The 16,136-nt window shown below is 43.8% G+C and overlaps 3 protein-coding genes across 3 annotated transcripts; all 3 read left to right on the forward strand.

The window, feature by feature from the left end:
- The first annotated feature begins 279 nt into the window (after positions 1–279).
- LOC112883806 (adenylylsulfatase HINT3-like) lies at positions 280–4,219 on the forward strand. The gene is made up of 7 exons (XM_025949038.1): positions 280–630; positions 838–893; positions 2,545–2,602; positions 3,129–3,195; positions 3,315–3,370; positions 3,507–3,560; positions 3,693–4,219. Exons 1-7 carry the CDS (start codon positions 373–375, stop codon positions 3,819–3,821), a joined length of 678 nt encoding a protein of 225 aa, XP_025804823.1. The 5' UTR covers positions 280–372; the 3' UTR covers positions 3,822–4,219.
- Positions 4,220–9,583: 5,364 nt separating this feature from the next.
- Positions 9,584–9,993, forward strand: LOC112884529 (transcription factor MYB94-like; the record flags this gene model as incomplete). Its single annotated transcript, XM_025949932.1, has 2 exons — positions 9,584–9,714; positions 9,816–9,993. Coding segments are annotated over 2 exons (309 nt in total), but the record flags the coding sequence as incomplete, so codon positions are not given.
- Positions 9,994–10,382: 389 nt separating this feature from the next.
- On the forward strand, positions 10,383–15,688 carry LOC112883849. The gene is made up of 10 exons (XM_025949095.1): positions 10,383–10,758; positions 11,566–11,591; positions 11,853–11,934; positions 12,016–12,225; positions 12,956–13,078; positions 13,843–13,900; positions 14,017–14,090; positions 14,547–14,635; positions 14,718–14,789; positions 15,389–15,688. Exons 1-9 carry the CDS (start codon positions 10,666–10,668, stop codon positions 14,785–14,787), a joined length of 825 nt encoding a protein of 274 aa, XP_025804880.1. The 5' UTR covers positions 10,383–10,665; the 3' UTR covers positions 14,788–14,789; positions 15,389–15,688.
- The last annotated feature ends 448 nt before the right edge of the window (positions 15,689–16,136 follow it).

The raw sequence follows: 16,136 nt of genomic DNA on the forward strand, positions 1-16,136 counted from the left end.
CACAACGCTTGGTCCCACCTGTCTGTGGACCTAAAAAAATCCGCCCGTCCGCGGCTGACGAGCACCGACAGGTGGGGCCTCTTCGAATACTGGACCCACACATCAGCCATTGGCCCACCGCACAGTCGCTTCATCCCGCCAGCACGCACATTGTCACGGGGCCCGCCCCCGCCGCCCAGAATCATTTAATTTGTGGGTCCCCAGGTGACGTTGCCCCACATGTCGGTGAGGAAAACTCCAGCGGAGCCCACACCCCGGATAAAACGCAGCGACCACACAAGCAAGCGACCACCACCACCCTCTCAACTCCAAAGCCCCCCGGCCGCCCGGCCGCCCGCGCGCCAGCCACCGCCGCCTCCTCGCCTCACCCAGATGCCGCCGCCACCGGGCTCGTCGGCGCCCGCGCCGGAGCGGCGCCTCGCCGTGCTCCTCTCCCACTTCCGCCCGTGTCGCGAGGCCCCGCGGGCGGCAACCCGCCTCGCCACCGCCGAGCGCCACGGGACCGCGGCCGCCGCGGAGGCCGAAGCGGTTCTCTCTGCGTCCCCCTGCGCCGCTGGAGGAAGCGGATCCTCCGGAGGCGAATACTGCGTGTTCTGCAACATCATCGCGGGCGCTGCACCGGCCTTCAAGGTTTGTTTTCCCGACTCGTTTAGCCGCTCTGCTTGCAATCGCGTCGCCACGCGAGGCGCTCTCTGCCTGTCCTGGCTTTCCCAGCCCGTTCGTGGAGTAGCGGTTTTGAATTTGCTCTCATGGTGGGTGCGTGCGTGCGTCAGGTGTTGGTGAACTGGTTGCCTGCCTATTGACGAATTCGGTTTGTTGTGTGCTGCATTTTTGCAGCTCTACGAGGATGATGAGTGCGTGTGCATCCTGGATGCTAAACCACTAACACCTGGGTAAGGGTTTAACGCGCTTCTCGCTTGTCAGCTCTACCATCACTTCGATTCTCTCATTAGTGTGCTTAATTAATTTGGTCGAGTTACTTGATGTGGTGGTGCACACCGTTCGCCCACGAGTTGACACGATATAGGCATGTGTGAAATATGAATCTATCCTCTGGTCGTTCGATTTTACTTGAGTGCAGCACGTGGAGCTTTTGTTATTTGTGTGCACTAAGTTTTTTATTACTTTGTTTGCATGCTTGATTGATGTAAATTGGCAAATATTTTGAAAATTATGGCATATTGCGCGCATTCAAGGCAAAGAGGAGATATTCCCCAGTACCAATGGTAGTTTGGTCTTTTTGTTTGTGCAATTAGCTCAAGATAGTATGGCAGTACGTGATCCTTGTTAGGAGATTTTTGGTTTTCTACAGTTCAGTACTTCAGTTTCAGTTTAACCATCCATACATGTTCATCTGTTAGGCTGTACTTGAATGCGGATACTCATGATATTACGAGATATTGAAGACGTCGCACTTGGTTCACATTATTAGGTCCGACTATTGTTTGGTTGCCGGAGATTCTTATGCATTCAATAGGCCATCAGATATTCAAGTTTCTGCACTAGGATGAGTGAATGACATAATTAATGCCCAGCACAAAGGGAAATGTAACTGTTATATGTCTGGACTGAATGTTTGATATTCAGTCTTTGGATGGATCACAGATGTCATTCATAAATAAATCCATCTTTCTGCACTTTCAGCTGTAAAAATGTGAAACAATGAAAACCGGGTATGCCACCTTATTGGATCTAGACAGCTCTGCTGTTGTTTGTTTGTCATCATTTGTTTTTTTTTAAAAAGAAAATGTAAATAGCATCTTTCATCCCTCAGTTTGTCCTTCGATTCATGCACCAGATGATATGTATACATTTGAAATCCGTGCAATTGTTAGTCCTGTAAAACTACTTTGGTGAGGCTATAAGTTGGAGTGCCATGGTCCTATGATTGCCTGTGACCTCATACGGCACTGTAGTATTGATCAGCTCAGATATGTTCTCAACTACCAGTGGCACCCTTTTAAAATGGGTAGCTCAGTTGCAGTTTCTTTAATAGCTAAACTTCTATATTATCTCATTAGCTGGGTAATGAACATTTCAATGCATGTAGACATCAATTCTTCTTTTGGTGACATGTCTTTTGGTGGCTTACTGATCGTCCAGTTTTCATTGTACTACAAAATGTTACCTGTAACATTATTATAGTGCATTTAAGGAACCATGATGTCCTTTTGAACTAACTAGCATGGAGAAGCATATCTCTAGAGTTGGAATTGGCATTACATCAATCTTGACTGCAGAAATGAATCTGTTTAGTAGTGGTTTACAGCATAAAATTGTTTTTTGTATTAGCTAACGTTGTTTATTTCCTCCTTTATAAAAGTTTAAGGGCATGCCAAATAGTTGTCTGGTGCTGATGTGGCAATGCTGGGTAGCACATTTCAGTTGCCTGCTTAACACTTTCTTAATTGATCTTTCAATTACTATTACTGGTTTTATCTCCTGCTCCTACTGCATTGCCATAATGCCATCTGTAACTAAATATCATCACATCTTAGTGTATTCTCTTAATTAACGATCAATTATTTTGTATTTCCACTGTAGGCATTCCCTGATCATTCCAAAAAGCCATTATCCATCACTGCAAACAACACCACCGACAGTAAGTTTTGGTTATCACAAAAACATAGAATAGCTTCTTTGTTATCCTAATTGCTATTTGTATTCCATTGTATACTTTATGTGGAGTTTTTTAATTCAAAATTTTATTCGAAATTCTTTGTTGGGGCAATTGTCTCTCTTCAGTAATCACCTGAATGGCTTCGATAGGCATTGTACTCTTCATGGTCAATTATCACCACATTGCTCCAATTTTTGGAATTTGATCCCTTTTTTACTTTTGGCATATGATCATTCTGAATATGAAATAAATTCTATACTTGTATGCATTTCTATATCTAGAAACTATCTAGAAAATAAATTATACATAACAATGTGCTTGTTGTGGCTCTATGACTCTTGTTTATCAGTTGTCACAGCTACATATTTAAATTTATCTTACACTTCATTACATTTTCAGTAGTACATGTTTTATTTTATAATTCATAAGATTGTATGCTGCTTATTTATTTCAGTGCAATTGCATTCTGGGGAGTTATGTAGATTAATCCTTTATTGTTTAAATTCAGGTACTAGCAGCTATCTGCTCTAAACTGCCACTCCTGGGTACTGCAATCATGAAGGCTACTCAATGTGGTAGGTAAATCACAACTTTATTGGCCTCTTGTTTTATAGCCTGTAAAATTATTGGGACAATTAGCTAGTATTCACACTGCCCCCTGATAATAGACCCTAATAGTATCTTTGTCATGCAGATGCATTCAATGTGCTAATCAACAATGGAGAGAAGGCAGGGCAGGTTATTTTTCACGTGAGTAATATGACATGCTTGCTACAGAATTTTTAACTATCTGACTTTTAAGAAATATATTGTTACTGTTAGCTACTAGCTATTCGACACTGAGAATCTATCTATACCAAGTTTTTTAATAGAGATTTTGTTGCAGACTCATGTCCACATCATTCCCCGTAGCAAAGATGATAACCTGTGGTCTTCAGAGGTAATGGGAAATTTGTCTGCCTCCTTTTATGCCTAAGTAATTGTACAAATATGTAGCCTTTGTGCTCCTAATATGAGGGCACTCTCTCACATATTTTTTATTGATACACTGAACTTGTGAACATTTCCACAGACCTACTCAAGGAACCCTATTTCGCATGGCCAGGAAACTAAGAATCTTGTTAGCAGCATCAAGGAAGTGCTCTCTTCTTCCCCTGAAGACTACAGTACTGTAACATCATCCACGCCAAAGGGATTCTGAAACAACTCAACAAGACTGTAGATAACCAATTCAACAAGCAATTTTTCTTTACCATCTCATTCAGCTTGAAGAATATTGCTGGGAGATGAATTGATGTACAGCTTCATCTCAGTCATGCCTTGAAATTTTGGTAGTAACTGACAAAAAGTACTCGTTGTAGAAAAGGAAAAAGCGGTAGATCTTAATATCATAGTTGGTACGGGGTAGTGATCAGAAAGCATCTCGCGAAGAACTGTAAAGATTTTGTTTCTTAAACTTGGTAGGCTTAAGATTGTGGGAGTGACTAGTGAGAACTCAGAATCGGCAAGCCTGTGCTGGGCGTAGAATGGTGGTTTCCTGCACAGATGTTTTGATCTCATGGATATATGAATGAGTACATATGGAGGAGACTTGAATCACTAGCCGTTTTTCTCTCTGAAGCAGATGAAACTGTAGGTCACTGTGCAAATATTCTCTATCTGTGATCAATCGAATTCCAAGTGCATGCACCTTGTTTTAAACTTGGTGAAACCCCACGCATTGCTGTGGGGTTCGATAATTGCAGGATTTGTGGTATTTCTTCAATGGCAATAGAAATCAATGATGCATATGAATGGCTGCACTTTATCAAAAGACAATGAGGTCGGGACACAATCATAACAAATCGCGCTGCAGGGAAAAAAATAAGTATGTGCTGGATAATATCACGCCCACCCATTCGCAAGAAATCCATGGACAATTGAGTACAATGCAAGAGTGATCCGACTCCTCCGTCGCGTTAGACTCTAACCATTGGGAGAGGGAGACGCAAGATATACTGGAGGACACAGACAGTCGGATCATCATCAGAAATCGGTGAAAGAAAATAATATGAGAAGATGATGCGGACTTCAGACGTAGGTCAGTTGCACATTGGCATCTCAGGCAGCAGAAGCGGAACACACATGGTCAGTCGCCACAGGGTTCAGACTTTTGAGAGGTTTCGACCGCGAGATGTTTATTTCTCCAGCAGCATATGGGGGATCGAAGGTTGCCATCTTGCAATGTTCAAACAATATATTCCTCGCTCGCGGTGTAGCCTGTCCGACCATAGTTACTAGTCAGAATCTTTGCAATTTTTCATGTGTACGTATGCCCTAGGACGGCGGGCCAACGATTCGAGCATGGTGACTGTCAGGCTTGGGCTCTGAACCAACTGAAGGCAAGACAGACATGATGCTCACCTGGAAGAAGATGGCCTCGCCGGCGCAGCGGACGGGCCTGGTGCGGGGCATCATGGGGTCGCAGGCGACTCCCTCGAACGTGAACTTGCCGGCGGCATGGTCCAGGACGGTTCCGGCATGCGCAGTTGCTGCCCTCCACGCCACATTCTGCAGAGTGCAGTTTCAGACAGGTGCTTGCAGGGTCCTGACAGGTTCAGAACAACAAGCTAACAAGTTCTTTTTTTAAGCAGAAGTGACTGCCCCTTCCAATTCAGTAGCTAGCTCCGGGGGCTACGGGAATTCTTTAACAAATCTAACAAATCCCATAATATATTAGTAGCAAACAGTACAAGATTACAAACAAATATTCTCCTTATTGCTCCTGGAATGATCATTAACAGCTATCAAGGTAATCATCATATGTATGGGCAGAATGTTTCGATTAACAATTACTAACAGCTAACTATATTTTCCATAGTACATATTGCATTTGTAGTTCATGAGATTTTATGCTGCTTGTTTACTTCAGTGCAACTGACCTGCTCCAACTCCTGCCAATGGGCAAATCCTGTACTCAGTGCATTGCACCGTCCATTACTCGGTAAAATTCCAGGTCAGGGGGGAATACTCATCACCTCCGTCGACTTGTAAGTGAAAAAAAAGCATGCTGCTGGGATAAAGGTGAGGGATTCAGATACAGGTATTGGCATCTCAGGGAGAAGACACATGGTCAGTGGCCACAGGGTTCAGACTTCAGAGGTTTCTTTTTTTTTTTCTCGAATACGCAAGAGAACTGCGTATCTTTGTATTAAGTAGAAGAGAGTTTTAGTACAACGCGCTATGAGCGCCCACTAGGCCACTACGGATTACAGGAGAGCAAAATGTAGCAAGGTCGTATGCAAACTTCAGAGATTTCCACCGCGTGATGTTTTTTCTGCAGCATCATACAGGGGATTTGAGGGTGGGCAGCTTGAACTTCTTGTCACAAGATGTTACTTGAACTGTGTGATTCTTTTTTTTTTTTGATAAGTGAACTGAGGTGTGATTGATATGAACTTTGCATATCAACTAATAGAGGTCTGAAGTCTGAATTCTGAAGGATGAATGAATGATCAACTTTACTGTTCGTCAGAATTTCCTACTGACGTCAAGACCCATTCTATTGAATTCACAATAGAGGAACTGAACCGTGAAAACATCAAAACGATAGGCCAAACACATCAAACGTGCGCTGTTTTCCAATGGTTTCCTCCCCCGCTCAGTAGCCTATGGACCATAGTCAGAATCTTCCAATTTTTCAGGTGTATGCCTATATTCACACACGCTCAGTCTCTGAAGATACAACTTGTCCATGCTTGTGCTGTCACCCCTCTTCGCAAATCTGAAATGGATCAGAGCATTCAGGCTTTAGAAAAACTCAGAATCTGGGCCCAGCTAGCCACTGTGCCCGTTGCTTCGACCACAGACCATGGTGCCTCGCCGTAGATGGTCAACCTCGCAATGCTGCACCGCTGGGAAACAATCTCTATCTCGCCATGGTTGATGGTTTGCCTCGCCGGATCAGGCACAGCCCGACGGCGATGAAAAGTTGAATCTGACTATGACGAGCTGCCATGTCAGCTGGAGCCCTCTGCTGCATGGTGCAGAATTTCAGCGAACGGCCTCTGCACTTCCCACCTCCAGGCGTCGCGGCTTGCTGGCAGCGGCGGGCGGCGTCGCAACCAGCCCCGCGCCCCCGCCGGAGGCCGAGTGGGAATGGAGTCCCCCACAAGAGCGTCTCGGATCCAGCAACGCCGGAGCTCGTCATGCCCGGTTGATGTGAGCTCAGTCGCGCGGCCAATGGCGCGATCAGTCAGATATAGGCGCATGTCCAGATGGATGGGATGAGAGATTAGATCTTTGCGGCTCTGGGACGATGCCGGCAGGGGCAGCGGCGGACGGCGGGCGGCGCTGGCTGGATGGGGAGGAGACGACCCGAACCAGGGGTTTTTATGAAAAAAAGGATCGCGATTATTTAATCGCGATCCGAATTAGGGGTTACATGTAAATATTAGGGGGTATTTTGAAAATATTATGATCGCGATTATTGATCGCGATCCGAATTAGGGGGTATTTTGCAAATGTTCAGTTGTATTTTTTAAAAAAAATTCGGGATCGTGATCCAATCCTCCGCCGCCGGTCACCGAAGCGCCGCCTGACGCCGGACGTCCCTTGGGTACCTCTCCTCCTCTTCCTTCTTCCTTGCTCGCAGGCTCGCAGCCGCTCCTGCTCGCGTGGATCTCGGAGCCCCAAGGGGCAGTCGGTGTTTTGGCGGCGGACATGAGACGCTCCTCTGCTTCACGCCGTCCGCGGCTTGCCGGAGTGGCATGTGCGACTGCACCTCATTCCGAGCGTCCCTTGCTTCCATCCCGTTCCTCCTATAGTGCTGCGCCCGCGTGTATGTAGCCATGCCCATGGCCGTGCAACTGAGCAGGCATGCATTGCAGCAGACGAGTCCTCGCCCGTCGCCGTCGCCAGCACCAACGATTTGAGCATGCTTGCTGACCTACAAGAAGATGGCCTCGCCGTGGCCGGAGGCGGCCGCGGCGGACAGACTCGGTGCGGTGCAGCGTGGGGCCGCAGGCGACGCTCTCGGACCTTACCTCGCCGGCGGCGTGGTCCAGCACGTGGTGCGCGCAGTTGCTGGCTTGCTGCCCGCCACCTCCTGCAGAAGTGCGAGTGCAGTTTCAGACCGGCGCTTGCAGGGTCCTCGGTGTCTCAGGTTCAGAACAGCAAGCTAACAGATTCTTATCATCCAGGATGCTGGTTCCGGAGGGCTAAACTTTAGTCCCGTTACATAAAAAAATCTTATCATTTAAAGTATTAAATAAAATCTAATTACACAACTAATTGCAGAATTCTTGGATAATTCGCGAAACAAATCTAATGAGGTATATTAATCCATGATTAGCGGATAGTTACTGCAGCATTACTGTTGCAAATCATGGATTAATTAGACTCATTAAATTCGTCTCGTGAATTAGTACTCATGAATAAAAAGTTTTGTAAATAGATTTTATTTAATACTCTGAAATGGTAAGATTCTCTTTGATGTGATAAGGCTAAAGTTTAGTCCTCTGGAACCAAACAGGGGCTACAGAAGTGATTGCCCATTCCAATTCAGTAGCTAGCTCTGGGGGCTACAGAAATTCTTTAAGAAATTTGACAAATCCAAATATATTAGTAGCAAACAGTACAGGATTACAAATAAATATCCTCCTTATTGCTCCTCGAACAATCCTTGGCAGCTATCAAGGTAATCATCATATGTGGTCAGAATGTTTTCGATTAACAGCTACGGGGCATGCTTCATTGAAGGAAATGAATATGTTGAATCCTTGGTAGAAAATGTGACTTCTGTGTTAGTGTCCAACCATTAGCAGAGGGAGGACGCAAGATACATTTGGAGGACAGAAACAGTCGGATCATCATTGGAAATGGGTGAAAGAAAAATAGTATGAGAAGATGATGCAGTGCTGGGCAGGTTAGCCAGATGTACCTTGCCCCCTGCATCACAGAGCCATGAAAGCTGCACTGCCATCTATCTGAAATGCATATAATTTTTTTTTGAGGGCTAAATGCATATGGCATCTCAGGCAGAACAAATATGGTCAGTTGCCACAAGGTTTAGACTTCAGAGATTTCCACCTCGTGATGTCTATTTCTGCAGCAGCATGTTAGTTTGTTGCTTGAGTGTTTGTGTTCTGCTTAGTTATCTTGTAATATCATTCTCTGTCAGAGTTCCCCTGCTTCCCCTTAGGGTGTTTGGCATGGCTCCGTGAGGAGCTTCACAGATTGTGGCGGCTCCGGCTCCTTCAAAGAAGCCGCTCAGAGGGAGCCGTGCCAAACACCCGGCAGGGCTCCTGCCATGTAAAAAGAAAAAAAAAACTGTCGCAGCATACAGGTGATTAAGGATGGGCATCTTAGAACTTCTTGCCACAAGATGCTACTTGAACTAAGGTGTGATTGATCAGAACTTTGCATTATTGCATATCAACTGATGCCCTGAAACTTAAACCTTTTGCAATGTATCTGCAGGACAAAACATTGTTCTCAAACTTGGATTCAGGATGTACATGTAAGCTGAAATTACTAGCACACCTTTGAGTACACACAGAACTCAATGGAATGGCGAAGTTTTATTTCATCACTGAGCTAAGAATCACAAATATGTGCCTGTCGACCATCGTCAGAATCTTGCAATTTTTCAGGTGTATGCCCATATCCACACATCTCTGAAGATATACCTTGTCCATTGCTTGTGCTGTCGTCTCTCTTCGAGGATCAGAAATGGAACAGAGCATTCACAAATCAGAAGTGGAAGATAACTTCCAGAATTGGACCGGGCATTTTGGCTGGTTCATCTTAGTATTACTACACAGTAACGCCTCATCAAATTTATCCTGAGCAACCACCACTAAGCAGCTCTAAGAGGAACAATCCCGCAGAATCGCAGATGCTTAGGATGCGTGCGGGAGAGAGAACCTAGAGTTTAGATCGTTTTTTGTACAGAGGCGATCTGGATTCTGCTCGCAGGGCTGATGCGGTGCAGCAAGAGCCAAGAGCTGGCGGCTGCGGTGGAGCAACTACCTCCGCCCGGGCATCAAGCGCGGCAACTCCACCGACCAGGAGGAGAAGCTCATCTTCCACCTCCAGGCTCTCCTCGGCAACAGGTTCGGGGAGATTTTGGAGCAGGCAGACGTGTTGTTTCTTTGGTGGTCCATAGACTAGCTCGTTTGTGTTAGCAAGGACTGGGCATGTGGTTTTGCTGTAGGTGGGCTGCCATCGCGTCCTACCTGCTGGAGCAGAGCGGCGGCGACGGGGTGCCCAAGCCGCCGGCGCACAACCGGCCTCATCATCCAAGGGGCAGTGGGAGAGGCGGCTGCAGAGTGCAGAGTGCAGAGTGCAGACGGACATCGACATGGCGTGCCGCGCGCTTCGCGAGGCCCTGACGACGCTCGGCGACCTGAAGCCGCAGCAGCACGACGGCGTCCGCCAACACCGGCGGGGGCGGAGGCGGCGACAGCGCGGCGTCGAGCTTGTCGGGCGCGTCGCTGTGCTTCCCCTCGGTGGCCGCGCCGGGCCCGTACGTCCTTACCACTAAGAACATCTCGCGGATGCTGGACGGGAGGGACAACCCGAACGAGGGGCTTATATGAAAATTAGGGGGTCTTTTATGCAAATAATCGGATCGCGATTACCAATCGCGATCCAAATTAGGGGTATGTGTTAGGGGTTATTATGAAAATATTCGGATCGCGATCCTTAATCGCGATCCAAATTAGGGGGGTATTTGTAAATATTTAGGGGTATTTTTCTAAAAATTCTGAATCTCCATCCCAATCCTCCGCCGCCGATACCCAGAGCCAGAACTCCGCCTAACGCCGGCCGTCGCATCCCCAGTCGTCGCCGGCAGCCAAGCAAGCGTCCCCCGCCGCCGCACCTCTCTGCTCGGGCGACCGGGTTCCCGCCGCCCCTCACTCTGCCCCAGGCAAGCGCGGCGCGTGTCGCCTTTGCTAGTTTGCTTCGTCTCGGCCCCGCGCCGCTGCTTTCATCCCGCCGTCGCCCGGAGCGCGCTGCGCTGAGGTCCAGCGACGCGCCGAAGAGATCTGGAAACTTTGAGGATGCTTTGCTGTGCTGGACACATGGCGTCCCTCCTCGTCGCTCTGCTCTCGGCCTCCTCCTATCTACTCGTGGCGGGATCGCATCAGGATCAGGTACACTCCACGCTTGTCTTGCTGAATTCTAGATTTGTACGCGCAACCCATGCTTCTCCGGTTGTTAGGATGCAAAAATCACTTTTTTGTCGGGGGGTGATTAAGCTTCGTATTTGTTAGATTCGGTAAGGCGAGGATATGCAAATTTGAGCTTGAGCTGGATATGTGTGAGGACGGTTGCTGGCCCTGAGTTTACATCAGTATGGTTTTGCCTCTTCGTGCATCTCCATCCCGATACTTGCAACTATCTTTGAAAATTGAGATTTTGTTAGGCCCCATGAAGTTTTGACTTGTGCGAGCTTATCTGACTAGTTTTGCATGCTTAACTTGTCCTCTGAAGTGCTCATTTTCTTACAAGAACCAATTGCCTGCTGACAGTATGCAAAATATTTAAGCTTATCTAAATTTAAGAGCGACAAAAGTGTGAGATTTGCTCATGTTGCGATTCCTGGTCCATATTTTTAAGTAAATGTTCCTAAGTTGTACTTGGTAGTGCACATGCCAACTTGACTTGATTTCATGTAATACTTATGTTACTGACATTAAGTGTCCAAAATGCTATGTCGTGTCCTAGATCACTTGCCTTTGGGTCACCGCTTGAGCAGTTATCGTTTCTAGGTAATACAGGGGAATTAAGTAGGGCTGATAATGCTTACCATTAGTACTTTATTTAAAAAAAACACCGTACCAGTACAGCTGATATGCATTTGTAGTGTTGGGCTTGCTCCACTGTTCTCTTTGATGTTATGCTGAATGCCTTGTTCCCTATACTCACTAATGTAGAAACTGTTCTTTTCTATGCTCTAGGAATTCCATGGAGCTGCTGGATCCAGGTACTGTATTCAAACACATAAACTACACATGAAAATTTGACATGCTTTTATTTTATTTTGTGTGTTCCATCTAAAATAATATGTTTTTGTTCTTTGCATAACGTTACAATTATAAATAAGGTTCACATCATCGTTCTCCTTAAGTAACTCATTCCTTGTAGCCTTCATGACAGGAAACCTGGAATTACTTGCTTGAGAAATACTCTTTAGGTTTCTATGTAGAGTTTGAGGCATGACCTCATCTATTTCACTTGATTCCAGAGTTCGTCTTCAAAATCCTCACAAACATGAGGTGCATTGCTCAAGGGAAAGGAGCCGTGCAGCCTGGGAAGCTATTGATGAGGTAGCACATTCAATTGAACAGTTATATCTCCAATGCTGCATCCATAACAGAATCACATATTAAAATTTCTTTTTTATACAGTATTTGATGCCCTTCGTGGAAAAAGAGAAATATGAACTCCCAAGCAAATGTAGACTTCGCCCTGATAATGACATGTTTCGGGAGCAAGAGCAACATAAGATTCATTTTGATATTAATGAGTGGCGTTGTGGCTTCTGCAAGAAAGCTTTCCGAGCAGAAAAGTTCCTTGACCAACATTTCGAAAATCGGCACAAGAATCTTCTGGATAATGTATGTTTACTTAAACAGTAATTATGTTTGTTTAGTAAATGTTTACTTAGCACGAATTTGGTACTGTCTATGGTTTTCACAAGCTGTATGCCTGTATCTTCTTCGTCCATAATGACAGCTAACAGCTAGCAGAATGGAGGTGAAACAAAATGCAAAAGCTTACAATTATACAGAAATGCATAACGATCTAATCCTTATATATAAAGTTATGGTCCCACCTCTGCAGACCAATAACTAATATGAATATATGCTTCCAATTGCCCATGATAGCTGAAATGATAGTATTTCTTGTCAGCAGAATCAACTGTAAAAATGCAGTGATGAAACACTCCAAGACTGACACTATCTCTTAGTTTGACTTTGTATTGTATCACTCTGAAGGGTATAATCCTTGATACTGATATCATGTGATAAAAACTTTACCAAACATATTTGGCAATCATCATTTTCATTCTAGTGCATCAGTTCTAAAAGATACTCGAAGGTTGTCTAGCTCAGTTTCAGCAGTTTGAGATACAGCCAATTTATGCATGGCCCAAAACTTTTCACCGATTTAGAGTAATCTGCTTTCTAATTGTAAAAAGAAGAGATAGGAGTAAACTTTTATGAGATTTTTCTTTGTTATATGCTCTTCAAGGTACCAAGTTAACTTAGGGATGGTTGTATTTTTCTCTTCATTAGAAAACCATTTACTATCTCTGAAATTATTGATTTTGAACTATTTCCTTAGAGTGAAGGAAGATGCTTGGCAGATCTGTGTGGAGCACTTCACTGTGATCTGATGATGGAGTTCAAGAAGCCAAAGAGTAAATGCAATGCAGCTGCAGCTGTGAGGAATCGTCATCTTTGTGAGGTTCTTATCATTTCTTGTAACTGCTATATATTTTTTTTGGTTTTGTGGTATTCTGGTAGCATGCATGATACATATCCCGATTATGATAACTTTACCATGCATTTTTTAGCTTGTATGTTGTTTTGCACTTTGGTACTTACTCCCTCTATCCCAAAATAAGTGTTGTTTTAGCATTCAAATTTTGTACCACAAAGAGTGTTGTTTTAGCTTGTAATGAGATCCATCTAATTAAAGCAATACCAAGTACCAAGAAAACGTTGTATAGGAAAATGCATAGAGCCAATCAAATACTTAGTAGATGTTACTTTTCACGTTCCAATGCATATGCATTCATTGAGGATCCAGAAAATTAAATAAATAACACGGTTTTCAATCACAATTGCTAGAAGTAATGAGGGGTAACAAGGTCATTTCGTAGGATTAGTAATTTATCTGAAATTTTCTAAAACAACACTTATTTTGGGACGGAGGGAGTAGGTAGCACCAATTCATACATGCAGGGCACTGGTGTGGTTGATTCATTAATTAGATGAAACCATGTCAAGATTTATATGTTTGTTTTTTGTCTACCTCTGAATCAACTAACAGGCTTTGGCCATTTTTACCTGTTATGCATAATTGAGATTATTTGGGGAATTGTTGAAAACATGGCTTTTATTAATTTTGCTTTGTAATTTGTTTCATCTGTCAATAATGTGCTATTTAGGTAGCTTTTACCTGTGTATGTGTGATAGCGGTCTTTAACTACCTACTTTTGCTGACAGAGCCTTGCAGACAGTTGCTTTCCAATTAATCAAGGTCTTGCTGCCAGTCGTCTTCATGGTAAGGGTGTGCTACTTGAATGTAGTGATCATTGACTCACATTTGTCTCATTGATGTAGGTCTCTTTCTTATGCAGCTGGAATTGCAGATATTTTCTGATGCAGCTTTTTTTGCAGAATTTTTCTTGCGCCAATTTTGTGATGCTCACACTTGCGACCGGGGCACTAAACCTTTCCCCAAAGGCGGCAGGGTGAGCAAATTTCTACATAGAAGCTGTGTACCTTATGCTTTGATGCTTATGTTATTTCAGGTTATTACGTTTTGCATTAACTAATGAAGCTACATCATAGATGTAACCTTTTAAGATGCAGATATCATTTTTAGCGAGTTAACAACGTTTGGTTTTTTTATTCTGGTTATTTTTTTTGGATAAACATACAAACTTTCATTTCAGCATGTTTTCTAAACTCCTTATGCATAACTCTCCAATATACTTTTTTTTATAATTTGAGATTTCAAACTGTCACATAGCATTGCACTCTCAATAAAATAAACATTATCATTTGAACAGAGCTTCTTTCTTCTCTATATTTAGAATAAGGAAGGGTTTGGGAATTTTCCCATGGGAAAGAATCTACTGTTTACTTGATAAACTCAGAAAGGATATCTCTGCCATCTTATAGCTATTATTTTCCCCTTTCTGCAGAAACAAACAAACAGGTTTTACTTGGCTCTCTGTGTCTTGACGCTGATACTTTTGCCCCTGTTCTATCTCATAGTGTTCTTACACCAGAGGTTTGCTCTATCTACTTTGTGAATAAGAACATTTCTTATGCGATGAGCATTTCCAGGACTATTCTCATATTCTGCCATGCAGGGAAATGAGGAAAGGTGTCCATGATCTAAAACGGTTTTCAAAAATTGGGCAGAAGAAAAAACCATCCTAGTTGTAAGTTATCTCTGTGTGACCAAACATCCTAGAAGATGTGTGCACCATTTTGTTTGTAGCAAGTATCTGTACTGTGGTATTCGAACATCTCTTGTATTTTTTATGAGCTCTTCAGATCTGTTTGAACCCTGGACCACCAAACTGTATAAAATGCATCAATGAACTGTCAAAACCATTTAATCTACACCGTTAGGTTTCACACTACCCTAGTCTTTTACTACATGCATTTTCAACCAAGTATAATTTAATTGTTTTTAATTGCTAATTAATCCGTTGACATGCTTATCATGACATCAAAATTAGCACAAAGTGAGGGTACATGTAAAAAAATGCTGCTTCGATTTGACATGGATAAAATTAGGCCACACTCGGACCTAGATGCTGTACTAACTGTTTCGGGGTTTCAACAGTTAGAGCCTTAAAGAGGGTGTACAAATAGACTGTTTCCTAGTTGAGGTTTATAGCTCTTTTAATAAGTCTTCCTAAAAGACACTATTCAGATTTTTCATTTATCCTGTGGTAAAAGTCCGGTGCAAATAAACTGAATTATTTACTTTTACCTATCTTTGGTGCTCATGTCGTGCTTGTTCCCTCTGCAGTCCAGCATGCATATATAAACTTGGAAGAGGCAAGCATGTGTAACTTTTGTGAGCTTACGAAGTCATTCCACATTTTTCAAGCTTGAACTGAAGCTCTGTTGATAGTTGACCCCAAAAAAACATGGGGTTTATATGACTGTACATACAATTTCAGGAGGCAAACAGTGATGAATGTTTTCATTGTTTTCCATATATCAACATGCCTGGTTTGGAGCCTCAACTGTTATTGTGATGTGTATGCAATTTGCTAATCGCTTTGTGCATACAGTTTATATGCATCAGCCTTTCAAGGAAAAAAAATTGTACCTTGTCCTTTTGTACGTGACCGGTGTTTTTTTTTGCTGCTATTCTAATTCATACAGGGAGAGTTTTTTTAGAAACACAATACAATACACACTCACATACACGCACGCACGCTCACCCCTATGTTCACGTAACCCTACCCCTATGAGCATCTCCAAAAGACTGAGCCGGCGGATTCTCGAGATTGATGAAGTCACTGTAGGCGCCTCGATCTCGCTGACGGCTACCCGCCTACCACTGGAAGAATAGCGCCGATTAAATTTTGGAATAAATTTAGAAAAATGCGAATATCTATGCTGAGTCTAGGACTCGAATCTGGATGGACAGCTTTTACTAGGTGAGCAATGCTCAGTTCGCTTATAAGGAGAAAGAGTTCATTTCATCTATCAACTGAAAGGTGCTAATCTGCCTAGGGAGTTGGAACTCAACCATCTCTATGAACCCT

This window comes from Panicum hallii, chromosome 3 (assembly GCF_002211085.1).
Source record: "Panicum hallii strain FIL2 chromosome 3, PHallii_v3.1, whole genome shotgun sequence".
Taxonomy (NCBI): Eukaryota; Viridiplantae; Streptophyta; class Magnoliopsida; order Poales; family Poaceae; genus Panicum; species Panicum hallii.

Bases quoted from the DNA above. Each gene is read 5' to 3' on its own strand.
- LOC112883806 (XM_025949038.1), top strand. From the start codon at position 373: ATGCCGCCGCCACCGGGCTCGTCGGCGCCCGCGCCGGAGCGGCGCCTC. The intron at 894-2,544 runs GTAAGGGTTTAA...TTTCCACTGTAG, and splicing joins GCTAAACCACTAACACCTGG to GCATTCCCTGATCATTCCAA. The intron at 3,561-3,692 runs GTAATGGGAAAT...ACATTTCCACAG, and splicing joins ATAACCTGTGGTCTTCAGAG to ACCTACTCAAGGAACCCTAT.
- LOC112883849 (XM_025949095.1), top strand. From the start codon at position 10,666: ATGCTTTGCTGTGCTGGACACATGGCGTCCCTCCTCGTCGCTCTGCTC. The intron at 11,935-12,015 runs GTAGCACATTCA...TTTTTTATACAG, and splicing joins CCTGGGAAGCTATTGATGAG to TATTTGATGCCCTTCGTGGA. The intron at 13,901-14,016 runs GTAAGGGTGTGC...CTTTTTTTGCAG, and splicing joins TGCTGCCAGTCGTCTTCATG to AATTTTTCTTGCGCCAATTT.